General features: G+C 43.4%; 4 protein-coding genes across 6 annotated transcripts; 3 read left to right on the top strand and 1 right to left on the bottom strand.

The window, feature by feature from the left end:
* The first annotated feature begins 148 nt into the window (after positions 1-148).
* On the top strand, positions 149-4152 carry LOC101759775. 3 transcript variants are annotated; one of them, XM_004952968.2, is made up of 6 exons: positions 149-429; positions 1208-1305; positions 1390-1773; positions 1869-1954; positions 3469-3556; positions 3723-4152. In XM_004952968.2, the coding sequence occupies exons 2-6, from the start codon at positions 1248-1250 to the stop codon at positions 3851-3853; spliced, it is 747 nt and encodes a 248-aa protein (XP_004953025.1). In that variant the 5' UTR covers positions 149-429; positions 1208-1247; the 3' UTR covers positions 3854-4152. The 3 variants fall into 3 exon arrangements, with proteins under 3 accessions (XP_004953025.1, XP_004953026.1, XP_012701903.1); XM_004952969.2 differs by having other exon boundaries at positions 158-429; positions 1212-1305; XM_012846449.2 differs by having other exon boundaries at positions 158-429; positions 1179-1305.
* Positions 4153-4693: 541 nt separating this feature from the next.
* LOC101759369 (nicotinamidase 1) lies at positions 4694-7399 on the top strand. Its single transcript, XM_004952967.4, has 5 exons — positions 4694-4993; positions 5670-5853; positions 6035-6168; positions 6244-6429; positions 7054-7399. Exons 1-5 carry the CDS (start codon positions 4826-4828, stop codon positions 7132-7134), a joined length of 753 nt encoding a protein of 250 aa, XP_004953024.1. The 5' UTR covers positions 4694-4825; the 3' UTR covers positions 7135-7399.
* A 3625-nt stretch (positions 7400-11024) lies between these two features.
* LOC101758970 (CMP-sialic acid transporter 5) lies at positions 11025-16406 on the top strand. The gene is made up of 16 exons (XM_004952966.3): positions 11025-11499; positions 11596-11851; positions 12081-12197; positions 12683-12739; positions 12866-12943; positions 13050-13094; positions 13185-13244; positions 13857-13979; positions 14100-14177; positions 14466-14535; positions 14925-15032; positions 15119-15252; positions 15338-15414; positions 15689-15737; positions 15818-15882; positions 16085-16406. Exons 2-15 carry the CDS (start codon positions 11681-11683, stop codon positions 15866-15868), a joined length of 1218 nt encoding a protein of 405 aa, XP_004953023.1. The 5' UTR covers positions 11025-11499; positions 11596-11680; the 3' UTR covers positions 15869-15882; positions 16085-16406.
* Positions 16407-17000: 594 nt separating this feature from the next.
* On the bottom strand, positions 17001-18274 carry LOC101783421 (acetylajmalan esterase). Its single transcript, XM_004955005.2, has one exon. The coding sequence runs from the start codon at positions 18246-18248 to the stop codon at positions 17001-17003; it is 1248 nt and encodes a 415-aa protein (XP_004955062.1). The 5' UTR covers positions 18249-18274.
* Positions 18275-20698: the final 2424 nt, after the last annotated feature.

The raw sequence follows: 20698 nt of genomic DNA, 5'->3' as shown, positions 1-20698 counted from the left end.
GGTTCCTTGTTAGGGTTTCTTCACCTACTTGGGCCGGCCCAGTGTCAACTCCCGGGCCAGATAACTGTGCCCAAGGATGGGTAGAACGGCCCAATCCTCGAGAGGATAAAAAATCCAACGGGATTCTCCCCCACGCCGCCGACTCGGTCCAAAATCCGACCGTTGCGCGAAAAGCTCCCTTTCCTTTCCCCCCCTTTCTCGCATCGCAGCGCCGGCAAAAAGCTTCCATCCCCCAATTCCTCCCCCAGTCGGCCAGTCCCAGCAACGCAACTAGAAGCTCTTCCTCCTCCCACGCAACTGCCGACGCCTCCTACCGAAGCGCGCCGCGGGCCGCCGCGAGATCTTCCTTTCCTCTCCTCGGCCTTGTCCTTCTCCTTGCTGCGGGGCCGGAGCGGACGTCGACCGGACCGGTTGATTTCTCCTGTGCTGGTACACCCTAACTCTCTCCCTCTGGAGTTCTTGTGCCCATCGGTTCCAAGTTTCCGCGTCCCCCCAATCGTCGGGATGAGAACAACCGAAGCAAAACCCTAATGTTCCTGCCGTATTCCGGTACGGTCGTTCTTGGAATGGCGTGTCTCTGGATTTGTTCGCTGTTACTAGATTAGTCCTCCGTATATGGCTTGCTTCTTGAGCGCGCCCCAGATCTCCGCGGGAGCATCGGGGTCATGCATCCGCGTGTGATTTGTACCCCGTCGGTTAGGAAAGCGAAGCGAAAATTCCTTTTAATTTGTTAGCGTAACTGCTGATTGTGTAAGATCTCAGTTATACCTTGGTTGACTTGATAGATGATGTGTCAAATTAGTGGCTGGTCCAGGCTTGGTGGTAGCCCCCAGGTCATGTACTCATGTCAATGGGATTACATTGGTGCTCAAAGAAATGATGGTTTAGTCCCAAAACCAGGATCATTTACAGGCACCCTCTCCTCTTTGAAAACTGGTCTGTTGCTAGATATGAATGTTTTTATTACTATATCAAATATCAGAATCTATCTTTGTAAGATAAATGCAAATTTGCCCCTGATTACGTAATCTCTATGATTTAGTTCGTTTGCAATTTAGTGTACCACTGCCAGTCTATCTTAAATTAGCACATGCAGAGCTCATTTCTGGATCTTTTTCAGTTTCTGCAGCACAATAGCATAAGGCAATCGTTGTTTATTGTTTCTATATTTTGATCAGTTTCCGTTTATCAAACAATTGAACTTCAGTCAGGCAATCAAGGTAGAAAAGGAAGCTTTCTGCTCAGTCATGGCTTTCACAACTCCAGCAGCAGTTCTTCTTGATGAGAACATGCATATACATGGAGGTGAGATTGCTTTTTCTCAAAACTAGTTTGTGTAAAGGAACTTTCTTAAAACAGATAAGCAACTTGTTTCATCTGCATGTTCAGGCAAGAGGGCTGATGCACCAAGGGCCAAACCACTGAAGCCATCAGAGAAGAAGCCTGGGCTTCAAGAGCGGAAGGCTCTTCAGGATGTGTCCAACTTTGCCAAAGGCACTGCTTTGAAGGACAGGTCCGTGAAAGAGAGGTCCCAACAGCGGAAGGCTCTTCAGAATGTGACCAACACAATTCAAAGCAAGGAAAGGCCCACCTTGAAAGAACAGAGGTCCACCGTGAAAGAAAGGTCTGATTTGGGCAAACATGAAGTGGTTAACCCATTGAACATATTAACTGATGAAGAGATCAAAAAGTGTCATGAATGGGCTAAGGATGGGGCGGAGGGCGCTCACTTCCATGATTATCAGAAGTCAGATAAGGATCTGCAAGACAAACGTAAGAATAAATCTTATGATTGCTCTTTTTAGTTCTTCGGTATGTGGATTGTATTTCTTTATCGTTACATATGGTTGGCTGTGCATGTTATGTAGGCGTCAAGAAGAAAGTGGCGAAGGTACTCTCAGCCTTGGATGGTTGGTCAAATGTGGTATATGATCGTGTGATGTTTCCAGCTGCGGTAAGTGGCCCAAGAGCACAATATTTGTACAATTCATGTAGGTTGTTTGTAAGTTCGAAGTGCATTATGAGGGACTTGTACAAGTACAATAAGTGGATATTCACTTTTTAAATAATCATGCCTCCGTTTCTACAAGACCATGATCATGCAAACTCGTAATCAAGCAAACAAAATGTTATACTTAAATATCAAACTGTAAAAGTACATGTCCCCTGCCATTTGGTTGCATAGTTCTCCTTGTTAACGGATACACTGCTGACTGGATAGTTGGACCGCTGATTGTGGGGTAAACAAGTAAAATAGTTTGTTACCTAGCTTTCTGGTGTCAACTTGGTGCATTATCAAATAGTTTTTTTTACCTATTATGTTTCATTCAGTAAACAAAGAATAGAAACTTGCTAGATAAATTTTACTTGTTCTGCTAGATATAGCTGGTTGGCAAGTAAAATAGTTTGTTACCTAGCTTTCTGGTGTCAACTTGGTGAATTATCAAATAGTTTTTTTTACCTATTATGTTTCATTCAGTAAGCAAAGAATAGAAACTTGCATGATAAATTTTACTTGTTCTGCTAGGTATAGCTGGCTGGCAAGTCGATTAGGAGATCTTGATTAATAGATGAGAGCCATCCACATGTCTTGAAACGGGAACTACTCAGTCTTCTATCACAGAAGATTATATGTAGTTTCATTTCAAAAAAGAGAAGATTGTTATTGACCGATAAGCTTGATCATGTTCGGTTGCTCCAGTAGTAAAATATTAGTAGTTTTGACAAGCTACATTTGTGAGATTGGTTATTCTGTCAAATTCTGAATCGGGCTCTTTAATTATAACATCCACTTGTTAGTATGTATTCTAGCATCCAACGCCACCAGTTGATTATTTTAGGTCACTTAGTAATATCTAGTGAGTAGTGACATCAGAAGAAGTCTGAAGCATTTGGTAGGTATGACACTGCCACACGTATTAGCAAGCAAATCAATCCGGACCTTTTTCACCAACTGTTCTCCTTTAAGGGGGAAAAACCATCTTCTATATAACTCAATGGTTGTGAAATGTAGCATGTCTATAAGTTCAGTTACAGTTGATTCATGTTATTTCTTGTGTTTTTCTGTTGTCATCTGTACACAGATTTAGTTATGTCCTGCTATTGGTATATTCACAACAACAAAACGAATTTATGCATTACTCATTTAAGGGGGAAAAACCATCTTCTATATAACTCAATGGTTGTGAAATGTAGCATGTCTATAAGTTCAGTTACAGTTGATTCATGTTATTTCTTGTGTTTTTCTGTTGTCATCTGTACACAGATTTAGTTATGTCCTGCTATTGGTATATTCACAACAACAAAACGAATTTATGCATTACTCATTTGATTTGCTCTTAATACATATAGATATAGATAATTCATCCACAGCCTAAACATTAAAGCAAATAAGCAGCATGTATCTCTTTCCCTCTCTTTTTCCTGTGCTATCAGAAATGTGATTCCATGCATCTCTTCACTATTCAGGAGGTTGAGAAGTTCTTCGAAGAAGAGAAAGGGCTGGAGCTGGAACCAGAGATTCTCCCAGACATCAGTTGGGGTCTCTCTCACTCAGGTCGGTTTCTCCCTTCTTCTTCTCTCTGACTTGTTTTTCTTTTGTCAATTTTGCTTTACCTGCTGTGCTTGTTATCCTCCCAGCAGCTGTTTTTTGTTTCTTTTGTATCTTCGTCGGCTTTGAAATATTTCAGTTTACTAGCATTAACGTGCACGTCCCTCTGCAGGTGATAAAGCAAAGCTGGCTGAATATTCTTTTACTGATGATGAGCTTGACCAGTACCCATCTCTGGACAACAATCCGGTTACGTTTGAGCTGAGAGACGAGCCGGAGATCCCGCAGCTGGGAGTATACTGAAGAGCTGCCCACTGAGACGGAAAACTCTGCTTCTGTTGGTTCTGTTGCGGCTCCGCCTGCTCTGGAGCAGTCCGTGTAGTGTCTGGAATGCTAGTAGACCTGATTATCTTCCTCAGCTATGTTTCTGGTGGATGAGTGATGTAGGATTCGCAGTTCAGTAGTGTGGTGGTACCTGTTGCAGCGGAAGCGACAGCGCTTCCCCGTTTCTGTTTGTTGTGCTTGCCGAAAGCCTGAAACACACCTCCTAGCCCTTGTGATTGGTAAAATCTGGATGTATTGGCAGTGTTTTCTGATGACCATAGCATCATGTATGACTTGGTCCTAGATAGAGCGAAATTCCTGGCACTAATCTCACCTGCCATAGGCTGCACACGAGACGCAGAGGAAGGGGACTGCGGTAGCTTCGTCGAAGCACGCTGATGCTAAGGCCATGTTTAGTTACTCCCAACTCCCAACTTTGACACTATGCAAAAAGAAGATTCCCCATCACATCGAACTTGTGGTACATGCATGGAGTACTAAATGTAGATGAAATTAAAAACTAATTGCACAGTTTTGTTGTACTTTGCGAGACGAATCTTTTGAGCCTAATTAGTCAATATTTGGACAATAATTCACAAATACAAACGAAACGCTACAGTGTGCTACAGTGCTGTAACAGTAATTTGGCACCTCCCAAATTCCCCAACTAAACAAGGCCTAAAATCAAATCATTGTCATTAGAAAACCAGACGACCGGTAGTGGTTTCGACGGCACGTTCACAGGAGGTCAGCGTGGACGCGTGACCGTGGAAAATACTTTTCTAGTCTAGACTATATACCCAGTTTATTTGGGACCCTCTGGACCCATTCTTTTCCCTCTCGGATTCGCTGCTCGCCTCTGCTCCTGACTCCCGAGGTTCCTCCTCACGCGCCCGGGCATTTGCCGTCGAGAGGTCAATCACAAGTCTTCAGCTCGAAGAGGAGCGCGCGATGCGAATGGGGGCGGAGGCCGCCGCCGCCGCCGCCTCCGCCGAGGGCCTGCTCCGGTCGCGGATCCCGTTCCAGACCGACGGGGAGCTCGTCCTCCCGCCGCGAGGGGCGGGGCTCGTACTCGTCGACCTCTGCAACGGCTTCTGCACCGTCGGCGCCGGGAACCTCGTGAGCCCCCGCCGCCGCTTTTCCTTTTTTTTTAATTATGTTTGACCCTTCCGTATCGCATCCGTAATCTTTCCTTTATGAGGTTGGGAAAGCGATGGCGGGATGGGTATGCGCGCGTCGTGATTCCGCGCTGTTCCTGCCTTGATCGTAACTCTAGAATCGTTGAGGTTTCATGGGAACAGGAGCGTGAGCGCTGAGATGTGCGGTGATCTCCTTGGAATCTCGGATAGGGACAGAAGTTAACGCTCACTGGATTGTCCATTGTCCTCCTTCAGTCCTCGGTTGTGTCGTTGTAGTTTTCCTTGTTCTGTTCCTCATATCCGCTTTTAGTATGTTTTTCTTTTCAGTTCCTGCTCGCATATAAAAACAAAACTTGATTGATTAGTTACTAAAGTTTGCTCGTACTCGCATGTGTACGATGCATGCCGCCTCGTTAATATGGCCCTACTTAGCTAGACCGGAAATTTCTACCTTTCATATTAGGCCGCCCTGTTATCTAGGTCAAGTGGACAGCAGAGGCTGTAATCTTCACAGTGGCATGCTTTCTTCATTTCTCTTTGCAATTGTGAAGATTTCCTCCTTTTTGGGATCATGGATCGTGCTATTAGTAGTTTTGATTATTAGTTCAAACAAATTGTTTTAGACTGGCTGAGTAATTTGTGCTCTTCATTTGCAGGCTCCTGTTGCACCAAACAAGCAGATTGAAAAGATGGTGGGAGAGGCCGCTAGGCTCTCTAAGGTGTTCTGTGACAGAAACTGGCCAATCTTCGCGTTTCTTGATACCCACTATACAGATAAGCCGGAACCACCATATCCCCCTCATTGTATCATTGGTACTGGGGAGGAGAATTTTGTTCCAGGTAGGTGCTAAATTGAAACCAGCTTTTATATTTCGGAAGTGTTCGCCTAACTCTTGTGCTTAGTTCTATTTCATATTAGAGTAAGGTATTCTGTTACTGATTTACACTGACAGTACATGAGGAGGACAGTGAAATACGATCAATTTTCTGTGTTTAACGAATTTCAGTTTGCAATATGTAGATTTGGAGTGGTTGGAAAAGGAGCCAAATGTGACTGTAAAGAGGAAAAGTTGTATTGATGGGTACATCAGCTGCATAGAGAAGGATGGATCCAGTGTTTTTGCTGATTGGATTGGAAAATACCAAATCAAAACTGTGAGTTATCCGACTACAGAAGGATTTTAGAAATAGATCCTATCCTATTGTGTATGACTTGGGGGCTTGATGCAGGTCTTGGTGCTCGGAATATGCACAGACATCTGTGTTTTGGACTTTGCAAGCTCAACTCTGGCTGCTCGAAATATTGATCGAGTGCCTCCACTACAAGATGTTGTGATTTATTCAGAGGGGTGTGCTACATATGACCTTCCTGTTGAGGTTGCTACGAATATCAAAGGAGCTCTTGCCCATCCACAGGTATCGAATCATCGAATCACTGATGTTCATACATTCAAAATCCTCAAGTCGCCAATACCAGGAATATGAGCGCTATGGGAATCTTCAGATGACCACATTGGCATTTGCTCACATTCATATATGTAAAATAAAGAATGAAAATTATCCTCAGGAAACACTAACCTATAAATTTTCAAGAAGAAATTGGGCAATCCATTTACAGAATACGATGGTTGTTAACTAACCTTCTTTTATTCATACAGCACCTTTGTGACATTAATTTCATGCCAATAGCAAGACAAGTTTACATCTATAAAAAGAAATAGAACATTTCATTTCTAAAATGGATATGCACCACCTGCATCATTCTTGGAAACTTAAAGCGCCAAAGATATTTCTCTGGGGGAACACTACATCTGTTTTAAGTTTTTCATAATCGTCGGATGCACATAACGTTCTTTGTTATATATAAGCATCTTGATTGATCATAGGAAGGATATAAATAATCTTGCCCAAATAGCATACAATGCCTTAGCTCTTTTCGAACTAAACTACACATTGCTCAATAGAAAGGTTATGCTATCCAAGATATGCTGAAGGAAGAACCTCACAATCAACTTACCGTTCCATGTTAAATTGTTGCAGGATCTTATGCATCATATCGGACTCTACATGGCCAAAGGAAGAGGTGCCAAGATAGTTGACAGGGTTGTTGTTGAACCTTGATTAAGAAACGTGCCCTTGTCATACTGATGTTGCTAGTGTTTGCTCTGTCCTCTCATCCTTCCAATGTAACAATCAGACAGTATACATCTTAGCATGAAGTTGAGAAACAATGTAAAGATAGAGGTAAATTTACCTTCGAATCTGTAAAGATACGCTCATTTTGTCGTTTTGCTGTACGTATTATCTTCATAGTTTCCCAAGTTGTCCTGCCAAACATGCGCCAGTTTGATATGGAATGTGTTTTCTCATTGGTTGCTAATGTTCAGTTTTGGGATTGTATATTCGTATTTAATAAAGCATAAACTCTCCCAGTCCCGTAGATCTTTTTTTTTAGGCAACCCTAGTCCCATGATTTATTGATGCACTATGGAATAGAATTTGCAGAAACAATACTTTTGATGTTTGTGGACGAGGCTAAAGCAACGTGTATTCCGAACTAGATGGAGTATTCTATAGTTGTTTGAGTTAGGGTCAAAAGCTAGCAACGTTTTGAGTCGCAATGACGTATGTGTATGGCATGTAAGTATTTCCTCCGTCCTAAATTATAGGTCTTTTTTTAATTCGTAACTTTTACAAATTAGATGTATTTGTAAAAGTTATGAATCTAGAAAAGCTAAACAAAAGTAGTAGATGGGTATGTATATCGCATGTAATGTCTCACATTGATTTATTGATGCTGAGTGAGAGAGGAGGGAGGTGTGTTTGTGTAGCAACTATCTCGTGATCTAAATTTTAAAACTATAATACCACTCTCTACCATTGTACATATATAACATTCTCTTGCCTATGCACAAATTAAGAGATTATGGAGTTGCTACGAGAACCCTCAAAAGGCAACCAAGATTGTGTAGTAGAAGAGCATTTAACATAAAATGCACGTTCTTTGTAAAGAGGAGTTTACAATGCAGAGAAACATTTATTAGAATTTTTTTTAAAATATATGGCTTTACAATGGGAGAGGAAACACTTATTAGATGCAATTTCCATGTGTTATCCAACCTATGTAAGTACTCGAGGTAACCACTTTGTCAGCTAATGCATCTGTTTTGAAAAATCCTATCTCATAGTATAGCAGGGCCACCATTGGTCCATAGCCATTACCTCACTATATATGCTCTCAAACCTCTTCAATGAGTACTATCATCTCCGCATGCATAAACAGTTATCTTACTTCTGAGGCATTTTACTGACTTCGGGTCATAATATAAGCAACATTAGATAATCTTACTCTGCTCTAAGTCTTTGGTAGTTATCACCCTCAGCACTCGGATCATATCACTCACTACTTGCCAATTACTCGCTCCGTCCCAAATCATAAGTTGTTTTAGCTCTTATAGATCCATAGATTTTGCCAAGCATATAGATATACAATTTGTGTGTATCTTACCTATCTAAAACAAATAGAATATGTTGCCCTAAAACGATAAAACAAATAGAATATGTTGCCCTAAACCTAATTTTTCATTACTATCTTTACTGCTTTTCGTACCTCGTTCTTTTTCCCACTCCGTACATTTCTCCGTCGTTTCACGTTATATGAAGCTTGTTAGTTGCGCCGTTATCATCTTATCCTATTTTTTTTATCTCTAAATCTCTATTTACCCTCTACCGCTGCCTTGGTGAGGCTATAAATTCAGCTCCATCAAACTGATATCATATCCCTACCTTCTTGCCTTTAGATCCGCCACGCCACTTACGTGGTTTTGCTAGCTAATCACTTAACCTATAGTCATGACCTTTTTTCTGAACCCTGAACGAGAATCGTACCTCGAAAAATAATTTTTTAAAAAATATCTCCGTCTGAATTGAGGAAGACGATCAAGATGATAGTCATCGATTGCAACACACGTCAAACCGCCACGAAATCATAGCGCAACAAACACTCCAGCAAGACTCAAATCAAATCTTTCTTCCAAACAAACAAACATGCATTTTTATGGTCGCACGAAGAAAAATAAATACACCGAAACACCCGCCTTCCTGTCACGTCCCCTCCTTCTCCCCGACTGTCCTCCTCTCCTCCTCTTTTCGACTAAAAGCATAGTCCAGATTTATTAGAAAGCTTAACAAGGTTAAATTTAGGACGAACTGTTCTGTACAGTTAAAAAGTGCTAAGCATTTAACTAAGCAAAGAACACCAACTCTAAAACCTCTTCGCAGAAAAACAGCCCGAAACATCTCTAACCAAGCCCTTGTTCACTTCCTACAAAACTCCCAACTTTGGCACTATGAAAAAGAAGATTCCCCATCACATCAAACTTGCAGTACATGCATGGAGTACTAAATATAGACGAAATCAAAAACTAATTGCACAGTTTTATTGTACTTTGCGAGACGAATCTTTTGAGCCTAATTAGTCAATATTTGGACAATAATTCACAAATACAAACGAAACGCTACAGTGTTGCTACAGTAATTTGGCACCTCCCAAATTCGCAAAGTAAACAAGGGCCAAAAGGAGCTCGCAAGCAAACCTTAGGTCCTGTTCCCCCAAAATTCCAACTTTGGCACTATGCAAAAAGAAGATTCCCCATCACATCAAACTTGCGGTACATGCATGGAGTACTGAATGTAACGAAATCAAAAACTAATTGCACAGTTTTGTTGTACTTTACGAGATGAATCTTTTGAGCCTAATTAGTCAATATTTGAACAATAATTCACAAATACAAACGAAATGCTACAGTTGCGCTACAGTAATTTTGGTTGTCCAAAGTTGGGCAACTAAACAAGACCTTACCTGAAGGCAACGGACCGACGACAACCCAAAGCTGGACCAGCAACAAAAAACACTAAAGTCACCACCACGGGGTGTTTGGTTCCAGGGACTAAAGTTTAATCCTTGTCACATCAAATATTTAGATACTAATTAGAAGTATTAAATATAGATTAATTATAAAACAAATTGCATAAATGAAGGCTAATTTGGAAGACGAATCTATTAAGCCTAATTAGTCCATGATTTGATCATGTGGTGCTACAGTAAATATGTGCTAATGATGGATTAATTAGGCTTAATAGATTCGTCTTCCAAATTAGCCTTCATTTATGCAATTTGTTTTATAATTAATCCACGTTTAGTTCTTCTAATTTGTATCAAACATCCAATGTGACCTGAACTAAAAATTAATCCATGGATCCAAACACCGAGTAAGAAAAACTAGCGAACTACTCAGGGGGTGTTTGGTTCCACGGACTAAAGTTTAGTCCCTATCACATTGAATGTTTAGATACTAATTAAAAGTATTAAACATAGACTAATTACAAAACCAATTAGGCTAATTCTCGAGATGAATCTATTAAGCCTAATTAATTCATGATTAGCACATATATTACTGTAGCATCACATTGTCAAATCATGGACTAATTAGGCTTAATAGATTCGTCTCGCGAATTAAACTCCATCTGTGCTATTGATTTTATAATTAGCTCATATTTAATCGTCCTAGTTAGTATCTGATGTGATAGGGATTAAACTTTAGTCCGTGGAACCAAACATCCCCTTAGTAGTCCGCTAGTTTTTCTTACTCGGTGTTTGGATCCATGGACTAATTTTTAGTTCAGGTCACATCGAAGGTTTGGATACAACCTGTTACATAAGCCGGTTAATTCGCGAGATGAATCTATTAAGCCTAATTAATTCATAATTAACACATATTTACGGTAGCACCACATGATCAAATCATGAACTAATTAGGTTTAATAGATTCATCTCACGGATTAGACAAATGGGAACAGCATCATCTAATGGCCTTTCACTCCATGGCCCCAACAGCGGCCATCATCTGTTCAGTCCTCTCGGCATCGATCCTCTTCTGCATCGGCTTCCAGTATTTGAGCAGTCCCATCATCTCATGCACCAACGACCGTGGGGGAAGCCACCAGTTTGTCGTTGAAGACCATATCATCACACCTGCACAGGTAAAGAGTAGAAACCTCTTTGATCCAGGTGCTTTATCTTTCAAGAGCCTCTCAAAAATATCAGCACAGAACACCGGCGAGCCAAGTGCATCCCTCAGGAAAGTTTGCAACCGGGCACTGGAAAAGGATGTGATCCGTGGTTTCAGGTAAGCTATATAATATTATAATTTGCAGTTCACCTCACCAGACCAGTTACGTTCCCTCCTCTCCTCCTCTTCTCCCCTCACGCCTTTCTCCTCCGCCCCCGACTCCGGCCGGAGCTCGAGATCCCGGAGCGAGCCTCCCACGGGCGCCTCCGCTCCCCTCGCTGGCTCAAACCGTCGTGCTCTCGCCAGAAACCCCGGCCGGAGCCCAGCCGCAGCAAGCCCGATTCGCGGCGAGCGCGGTTCCCAGGCCGGGCCAGATCTGCGAGATCCGCACCGACACCACCACGCCTTCCCTGAGGTACGGAGGCCGAGCGGGACCCTCCGGATCTGCTCGAGTTTGCAGCCTTCTCCTTTGTATTGCTGTTGTTTGCTGAGAATGGCGTGATCGGTATAGGTGGATGCTCTCGTGATCTCTCCGGGGCCGCGGGGACTGAGCGGCATCTCGGCGGCGTGGGGCAGGTAGCTGGTGGTCAGCGGAGATGCAGCGGAATGGGGTCGTGGAATGCAGCGTCTGCCGCAACCGGATGGTGGCGCCGAGCCCGCGGAGCGTGTCCAGGGCCTACGACAAGCACCGCAACAAGATGTCGTCCAAGTTCCGCGCGCTCAACGTCTTCCTCGTCGTCGGCGACTGCATCCTTGTCGGCCTCCAGGTTTGTGTGGCTAAACGCTTCATTTCTTAACCCCTCACCTGCAAACATTTCCGCGATCAATGTTTGGGTGAAATAGCCTCACGAATTTGGTAAAGAAGTAGTGGTATTACTAGTACTGATGCTATGCACGCATGTGCTTTGCTTGGTCCTTCGCTGTAGTGTTACATGCGTCTGAATGGCAATGATCAGTGCTGGGGAGTTGTGTTGATGTTTGGCTTTGTTTATGCAGCCGATCCTAGTGTTCATGTCAAAGGTTGATGGGAAGTTTCAGTTCAGTCCCATCAGTGTTAACTTTCTGACGGAGGTTATGAAAGTTATCTTTGCTGTCGTGATGCTCATAATTCAGGTTTGTTCTTTTTGCTAATGTTTTCCATTTCTGCACTTCCATTCCAGACTTGAAATGACCTTAGTAATGAAGATGATCCGTCCTGCATGAGCTATTTTCTTAGTTGAGTCTGATAACATCTACAAACTCCTAATAAATAACCCACTAGAAGCACTTTTTGGTCCTAGAGTAAGGATTATAGGACCAAAAGTATTTGCATGTAAAAGGAAATGGAAAAAGAGATAGTCGCTAAGCCATCTTTTAGCTGATAATGCCTTTTGAAATGTGGAGAGGCAATCTTGCTTTGGCATTCCATATCTGAACTAAGTTTTATTTGCTGCATGTGCAGATTAGCTTAGAATTTGTTAGTATTCCTCAAAAGTTTTTATTTTCATGATGCCTGATAGCTGTACTGAAACACAGTTACTCTGCAGACTTTTCTCTTGAGCTTGTTGTTTACAATTTCTATTTGTTTACCATTTTGTTGTGCTGTTTTAATGTGACAGTCTAGAAAGCAAAAGGTTGGAGAAAAGCCACTTTTGTCACGTTCAACCTTAATACAGGTGATCATCTCATTGTTTTGTTTCTGATTTACCTGTACTATGGAGATATATTGTACTTTGATATGTACAATTGCTTCTTTTGTCACACTATCTGATTATCTGACCATTCACCATTTGGTTTTGTAGGCAGCCCGTAATAATGTACTTCTAGCTGTTCCTGCTCTTCTATATGCCATCAACAATTACCTAAAATTTATCATGCAGGTAATTTTCGTTTTGGTTTGCTGGCAGAGTATTATAGTTTTAAGGGTAGATGTTGATATTGCTTTGTGATATTGTAACAACCTGATATGTTGAGCCAATTGTGCAGTTGTACTTCAATCCTGCAACTGTGAAAATGCTAAGTAATCTAAAGGTACACTTTTCTTGTACGGCTCAGTTGTCCTGCTTTAGTTATAGTTTCTGTGTACACATCTCAAAGTGCATGTGGTGTAAACTTCTCTAGGTACTGGTCATAGCTGTTCTTCTGAAATTTATAATGAGGAGGAAATTCTCGGTAATTCAGGTGAGGGTAACATCGGCATTATCTTGCTTTATTCTTGCTTTATTTCTGTTTATCTTATGATTGTGGATATTTTAGTATGCGATCTCTTCTGCTATGCAATATAAGGATTAGTGGATTTATTCTCTGTTTTCTTACCCAATTATGTTGATATTATGCAGCATAATAGTTAGATTCTGAACTTCTTAGGAATGGACTAACTGTTATTAAATGCTCTAGTTTAAGCGCTAGTATAAATAGTATATATTGCAACCGAAATGCTCTTGGCAAAGTTGAATCTTTCATTTTATCTTAATGATTGGAAACAGGTAGCTCTTGATCATCTGATTATGAGTTTAGTGTAAGCTTACTTTGGAAGCTGTGGTGTGTTGCAAGCAAGTTTGCATCACACCTTTGCTAAATCTTGCCATAGTCATGGTGCTGTGTTATTATACTTTTAGGCGAAGCCGTGAACCCGTTAGAAATTATGCAAACTTATGGGCCCTTTCCACATATATATAAGCATAAAAAGAATTATTAAATGAAGTAGTCACTTTTGTAAGTACTTATGCCATGTGTGGCAGTAACTTTCAACTATGCTGACCTTTCTCCCGCTCCATTTTTTTATATTGACAGTGGGAAGCTCTTGCTTTATTGCTTATTGGAATCAGCATCAATCAACTTCGCACTGTACCTGTGGGCAATACCACATTTGGTCTTCCTGTCACTGCTATTGCGTACATATATACATTGGTTTTTGTAAGTTGTTGCTAGGCCACCGTTCTCCTTTATTTTTTGCTTCTTGCACTGATGTACACTTCTTTTTATAAGTTCTCTTGACCAAAAAGGTGGACTTATAAGTTACTATTTGAATTGTAGGTAACTGTTCCTTCAATGGCCTCTGTCTACAATGAATATGCCTTGAAAAGCCAATATGACACTAGCATTTATCTCCAGGTAACTTGAGTACAATTTTTTTTACCTTTGGTCTTGAGGGCCTGTTTCCTTCCGACCCTGTCCACGCTGCCTGCTCCAGGCAGGAACTCAAGGTGTTGGATTTTGGATGCCTGGGGCTGGATGTGCTGCCCTGAGTTAGTGTCGAGTAGCTTGTATTGTTCATTCTTGTATCAGTGATTTATTTTATATGTAGTTTTATTTTGTTTTCATTTTTCAACTTCGTACTTCATTTTTCTCTTATATTTGTGCCTATTATTTCCTTTAATGATCTTTCCATTTTATTTGTAGAACTTGTTCCTGTACGGATATGGAGCAATATTCAACTTCCTTGGCATTCTTGGGACTGCCTTATTCCAAGGTGTGCACCTTCATTTGCGTGTTTGGCGTTGAGTTTCAATGCCAAAATGCTGCATGACCAGTGCACTAGCTGTATTATCAGTCCAGACTCTAGATGACAATTAAAAAAATAGTTGTATGATAGTACCCTCATGCTTTCCAAGTTGTAACAACCAAAAAGACAGAGACATGCTAAACTCCCTAGCTTATAAAGTGAAGAATTGACCACCTGGCTGATTTTTGTATATAATTTGAAGTATTGACTAATCATTAGTAAACTTTGGGGAGCCAAATGTGACCGTCCATTCTTAGCGTTAGCGATGACCAATGTCAATCCCTGGGGCAACATGGCATGCAGCATGCTTTGTCTGTCTTATGTTTATGATTTAATCTTGTCCTGTCTGTTTGCAGGGCCAGAGAGTTTTAATATCCTTCGAGGACATTCAAGGGCCACAATGTTTCTCATATGTAACAATGCTGCACAAGGCATTCTATCTTCATTCTTTTTTAAGTATGCAGGTAAATGATGCTCTATATCTGTTTTTCATTTTTATTTCAATTCCCATGTAGTCATACCTAATTGTTTATCTGAAATTACACTACAGACACAATTTTGAAGAAGTATTCATCAACTGTTGCCACAATATTTACTGGTCTCGCTTCTGCTGCATTTTTGGGACATACCTTGACCATTAATTTTCTCCTGGGCATATCAGTGGTGTTTATTTCAATGCACCAGGTGAACTTACCTTTTCTTTTATTACTTAATTTCATTAAAGCAACCTTCATTTTGTTTCATTTATTTTACTGTCATTTGCCCCCAGTTCTTTTCTCCACTTGCTAAAATCAAAGATGACAAACCAGCTGACTTATTAGAGTTGGAAGACACACAAAACCATCGGTGAGTTTTTATCTTGTTTTGAATGGTCACAGTGTTGATGCAATGCTTTATTGAAGTTTCACTTAGCGTTTGCCTTCTTCCAGTTGTATCAATGACATATACTCCTCTGAAGAGGTGCTGTTTTGCACTGAATCCATGATCCCCTTCTAGTCTTAATGTCTTATAGCTTTGGCACGGGCCTTGGGATGCTGCCTGTTAATATTTTATAGAAATAACAAGCTGTTTTTTAAGGATTATTTAAGTGTGTCCTCCTAATGTGCTTGTTCTTTCACAGGTCATCTGAATCTTCTTTTGTAAATATGACTGCTGGTGCTGCTGATGATGTAAGAGCTTATTTTTCGTTTTAGAATAGATGTGTCGATTTCATTTATAAGACTTGCGTCTAAGTTGACTGTCATTACAGGCAAGCCATCGGATTGGCACTGATGAGAGGCAACCGTTGCTGCCTACATGAGCTTGTTTATTGAGGTATACATAGATTCCTGTAGCCAGATTTCTATGGTGTTGCTCAATTGGCAATTTGACATGGTATATAGTTAGATGCATGTGTTCTAGAAAAAAAATAGTTATCTGCAATATACAAGTTGAAACAAGTTTACTGTAATGACAGTTTACTGAATGTTTGTCTCTCACTTTCAAGCACATGAACGCTGTTCTTTCTGTTCTGCAGGTAGGATAGAAGATGCTCGTTTTTGCCCGTGTGAGCAGAAGATTTGTTATGTAGCATTGTGAATCGAATAAACTATTGTACACTGTAAAGGCAAAAGAAAGAAAGAAGCACCAAATTGTTCTCCAATTTCTTCTTTCATTTTTTGGGATGAGGCGGGTGGCCGGCCATCAGTGGGTTTGTGGGAGTGGCGGACCAGCATACCATACATTTTGATAGACATATAATTCGATACGGATTCTCAGATACAATACTTGTAACCAAAATTTTTCCTGGAGCTGTATACAGAACAGTGGCAATGTGATAATTCTTGTTACCTGTGTTGATTTCTGTGCAATCATTAGAAAGATGCGTCTCTTGAATTCATGATAAGCCCATCGATTTGATTGGGTGTTGATGAATGCTATACGCAGAGACAGCTTGAAGTCGCAAGTTCTAAATCTGTATCCCCTGGGGACATCAATATAATTTTGTGAAAATCACCCAGCTGTTAAGTTGGCTGCCTACTTGCCTGTTCCGGCAAACCATTGCAGGGTCGTGGCCATCGGTGGGCGAGCAGCTGGTGGAGAAGCGTCCTGGTTCCTGAAGCTCTATGCAGCGCCGCTCCGCTCGACCAAAATATGAAGTTGATTTCATTGCAATCGATTACTTGTAAGATTCTGCAGTGCATAAATTTACTCCAGATTTTTTGGGGCGTAGCCAAAATATTCCCTACATCAATATAGCATGCAGGAAACGAGATGCACTTGTGTAACCAGTAAAGCAAATGCGAGAAATTGCAGACCGTACTCTTATGAAACTTAGAAGTAATGATGTATATTAACTAAATATACACAGGTTACATTGAAACGAAGGTGGAAGACTTAACTATAACTAACAAAAGTAGAACACAAAATTTCAGAACACAGACAACTGGACTCTAATCAAGGACGCCCGCCGATGTTGAGGTACGCGGGAGCTGTACCGGCGCCGGGGACGCGAATCCCTTGTGGTAGAGCAAGTCGGTCATGACCCTGTACGCGCGCTGCGTCAGGTGCACGCCGTCCCAGCTGATGCGCTCCTCCGGCCTCGCGCACACCGACGCGCCCGGCGCGCCGCACATCCGCTCCATGTTGAAGTTGTACTCGCCGCCGCCGGCGCCGCAGCACGCCTTGGTCACCGCGCCCTCGTCGAACCCCGTCTTGCCGGCGTCCCTCAGCATCCGCACGTACGCGTAGAAGTAGTCGGCGTAGGCGATCGTGGCGCTCGGGTAGGACCGGCGCAGCTCACGGATCTCCTGCTGCAGCAGCACGTTGTGCATCTGGGCGAACAGGTTCAGCGACATGAGGCAGCCGTTGGCGTCGTAGGCCGCCGGGTCCGTCTCGTTCACGGCGGACATGTAGCTCGGCACGCATCCCAGCGGGAAGTTTCCCGGGATCACCAGCCGCGTCGCGCCCATGTCGAGGAGCTCCCTGGCCGCGTCCGTGACGGACCGCACCACGTCCGGGACGAGCGCCATCGCCTCGACCACGCCAGTCGCCATGCGCCCGAAGTTGTAGAAGTTGCGCGCGCCGCCGGCCACCGGCCTGTTCTCCGAGAAGGCGTAGTTGTAGTCGTTCCCGCCGATCTCGCCCACCATGACCAGCGACCGGGCCAGCTTCTCGCGGATCTCCTGCGGGGAACGGGTGTTGGCGCTCATGAAGTCCTTGAACTGCTGCAGCTGGACGGCCAGGGAGGTGTTGGTGTGGGGAACAACGACCCCTCTCCTCGCGAGCGCCGCCGCGTCGAGGGCGGTAGCACCGGCGACGGCGAAGTTCACGCCGTGCGTGAAGTCGGCGCCCTTGTCGAGGTACGGGTTGAGAAGCAGCAGGCCGAGGTCCTTGGCGAGGAAGTCTATCATGAGGTACCCGTCGGAGCACCGGCCCGTGGCGCCCCCGATGGCAGAGCCGTAGGGAGGACCCATGCTGTGCCGCAGCATGCCGGTGGCGCCTTCGCGGAGCAGGTTCCCGGTGTCGGACAGGGAGTCGCCGAAGTTGTAGATGGCCGTGACGCCGTCCGCCGCCGCCGCCTTCTCTTTGGCTGACAGCTTGTTGGGTGGCTGTTGCGGCGCTGGCCTTGCGTGGCACGGGCCGACGACGAGGAGCAGCGCCATGAACGCGACGAGCAGGGTGCGAGCCATGGTCGCCATGGGGCGCTAGCGCGTTGGTCTTTCGCTTTGGTGTGGAGAGGATTGAGGCCCGTCAGGTTCCTTTTATTCAGCAGCGCGATGGGAGGCGCTTCGGCTAGCCGATCGGACTAGGAAACGCGAGCGTCATCCGAATCGGAGATGTACTGATCAGCAAGCGGACCACGTAGACCGAGAGACTGATCAACATGTGCTGGTGCAGTCCGAAAGAACAACGGTAATACTACGGAACAGAAATCTTAAAAAAAATTTGGACAGCTCGATATAGGTTGCAATAGTTAAGCATCGATGTTGTAACTATTATTTATACACATTTCACAGTGAATGTTGTATGAAATATGTGTTAATGTTGCGATGAGAATTTTCTATCCCAGAATTGAACGACATTATTTTTTCATATTGAACTGTGACCATTAATGTTGCACTAGATAATTTTTAATGTTTCGTTGGAGACCATCAATGTTGCACTAGATAATTTTTAATGTTTCGTTGGAGAGTCCGATGGGAAATTTCCCGGACATTCGAGCACTAGCTGCACCGAATGAACAATCAGATTGACATGGTTTTGCTAGCTGGAGGATTGTTTCTTTATTGGCCGTTAAATTAGGTACTATTTGGCAAGGCTTATTTCGACTTTAGTTTTACCTGTTTAATTTTGCATAAATCGGGACACTGTAGCATGAAGTCGTTTTGTAAGTCGGGACTAAAATGAATTAGAAGTTAGGTGAAGCTAGTTTTTTTTTACTCACCGGCTTTAATTTTACCGTGAAACCATTTTGGGAGAAACCCTCCCTTAGACACAATAAGATTGAGGAAAACTTAGAATTAAAGAAAATGTGGATTTGGTTTAGCCTTTTTTACCCATTTTCAACGTAGAATAAAAAAGTACCAAATATGGCGAAAGGTCTAGGTTAGAGCACCTGAGTAGCACCTAGCAGGCTCGGGTTTGACTCCTGGTGGGAGCGAATTAAACGGGTCTAAAATAAAAAATTATAAAAAATAGGTAGAAACTTTCCTACTCACTTTGGTAAAAAAAAAAACCAAATGTGAAGATATCAGCCAAAATCCACGTCCAAAATCTCCAAACAAAACCAAGAGGTACGTGGAGAGTATTAACAACAACATGAAGCAGATCTTCCTCTATTCAACCACGGCGAAGTCTTGACTTGACCGGATGATGTTTGCGGTTTAATCAAATTGATTTGGTGAGAAGTATCGTATATCTAGTGTAATCATCCATGTTTCAGGGTAATTTCATCGTTAGCATCATATCAATTATCATGCTGCTATTTGAGTATATCATCAAGGCGTAGGACAGCACGCAGTCAGCGAGGTCAGTTTCTGGAAGCCTTTTGCTGCCGCTTTCAACGAGCATGCAAAGGCAGCATGCTCATTTCACAGTTCCAGTAATTCGCTCTTCACTCTTCAGCCCAAAAAAGGTTCACTCTTTGTTCTTTGCCGTGTTTGCTTTCTTTCTGCCCTGCAAAGTGAATTGTCGTGGTTAGATCTACTATAAGGTAATAGATAGATTATGGGCTAACCCTAGAGGGTAGCTATGTAGATGTCTTACATGGGCCTATTGGGCCCTAATACACATAGTACACCAACACTCCCCCGCAGTCTGAACTACCGACGCAGCGGAGTTGCAGACTGGACATGAAAAGAAAGGCACACACACAAGCCCCCCCAAGACGCAACTAGCCACAGGTGATGTTGAGGCTGGAGCGAAACTCGGTGAAGGCGGGTGACGAGAGGCCCTTGGTGAAGATGTCAGCAAACTGAGAGGTGGTCGGGACGTGGAGGACCCGAACATCGCCGATGGCGACCCGATCCCGGACGAAGTGAAGGTCAATCTCCACATGCTTGGTCCGCTGGTGCTGAACAGGGTTGGTGGAGAGGTACACCGCACTGACGTTGTCGCAGTAGACAAGAGTGCTCCGGGAAGAAGGAGTGTGGAGCTCGACAAGGAGCTGCCGAAGCCAGGATGCCTCAGCCACGCCGTTAGCGACAGCGCGGTACTCCGCCTCGGCACTGGAGCGGGAGACCACCGGCTGACGCTTGGACGACCAGGACACCAGGTTGCCGCCCAAAAAGACGGCGTAGCCGGAGGTAGAGCGCCTAGTGTCCGGACACCCGGCCCAGTCAGCGTCGGTGTAGACAACAAGCTCAGTGGAGGGAGACCGGTGAAGAAGGAGGCCGTAGTCCACAGTGCCCCGGAGGTAACGGAGTAAGCGCTCAGAGCAGTGAGATGGGGCTCTCGGGGATCATGCATGTGAAAGGCAAATCTGCTGAACTGCATAAGTGATATCTGGCCTGGTGAAGGTGAGGTACTGAAAGGGCCCCAGCCAGACTCCCGGTATGCAGTAGCATCTGTCACAGAGTGCCCGGCGCTCTGACAACTTGGGCCTGAGTATCACTGGAGTGGAGCAGGGCTTGCAGTCAGTCATCCCAGC

Source organism: Setaria italica, chromosome I, assembly GCF_000263155.2.
Source record: "Setaria italica strain Yugu1 chromosome I, Setaria_italica_v2.0, whole genome shotgun sequence".
Lineage (NCBI taxonomy): Eukaryota > Viridiplantae > Streptophyta > Magnoliopsida > Poales > Poaceae > Setaria > Setaria italica.
The sequence above is the reverse complement of the archived record's forward strand: the minus strand, read 5'-3'. Positions and strand labels throughout refer to the sequence as shown.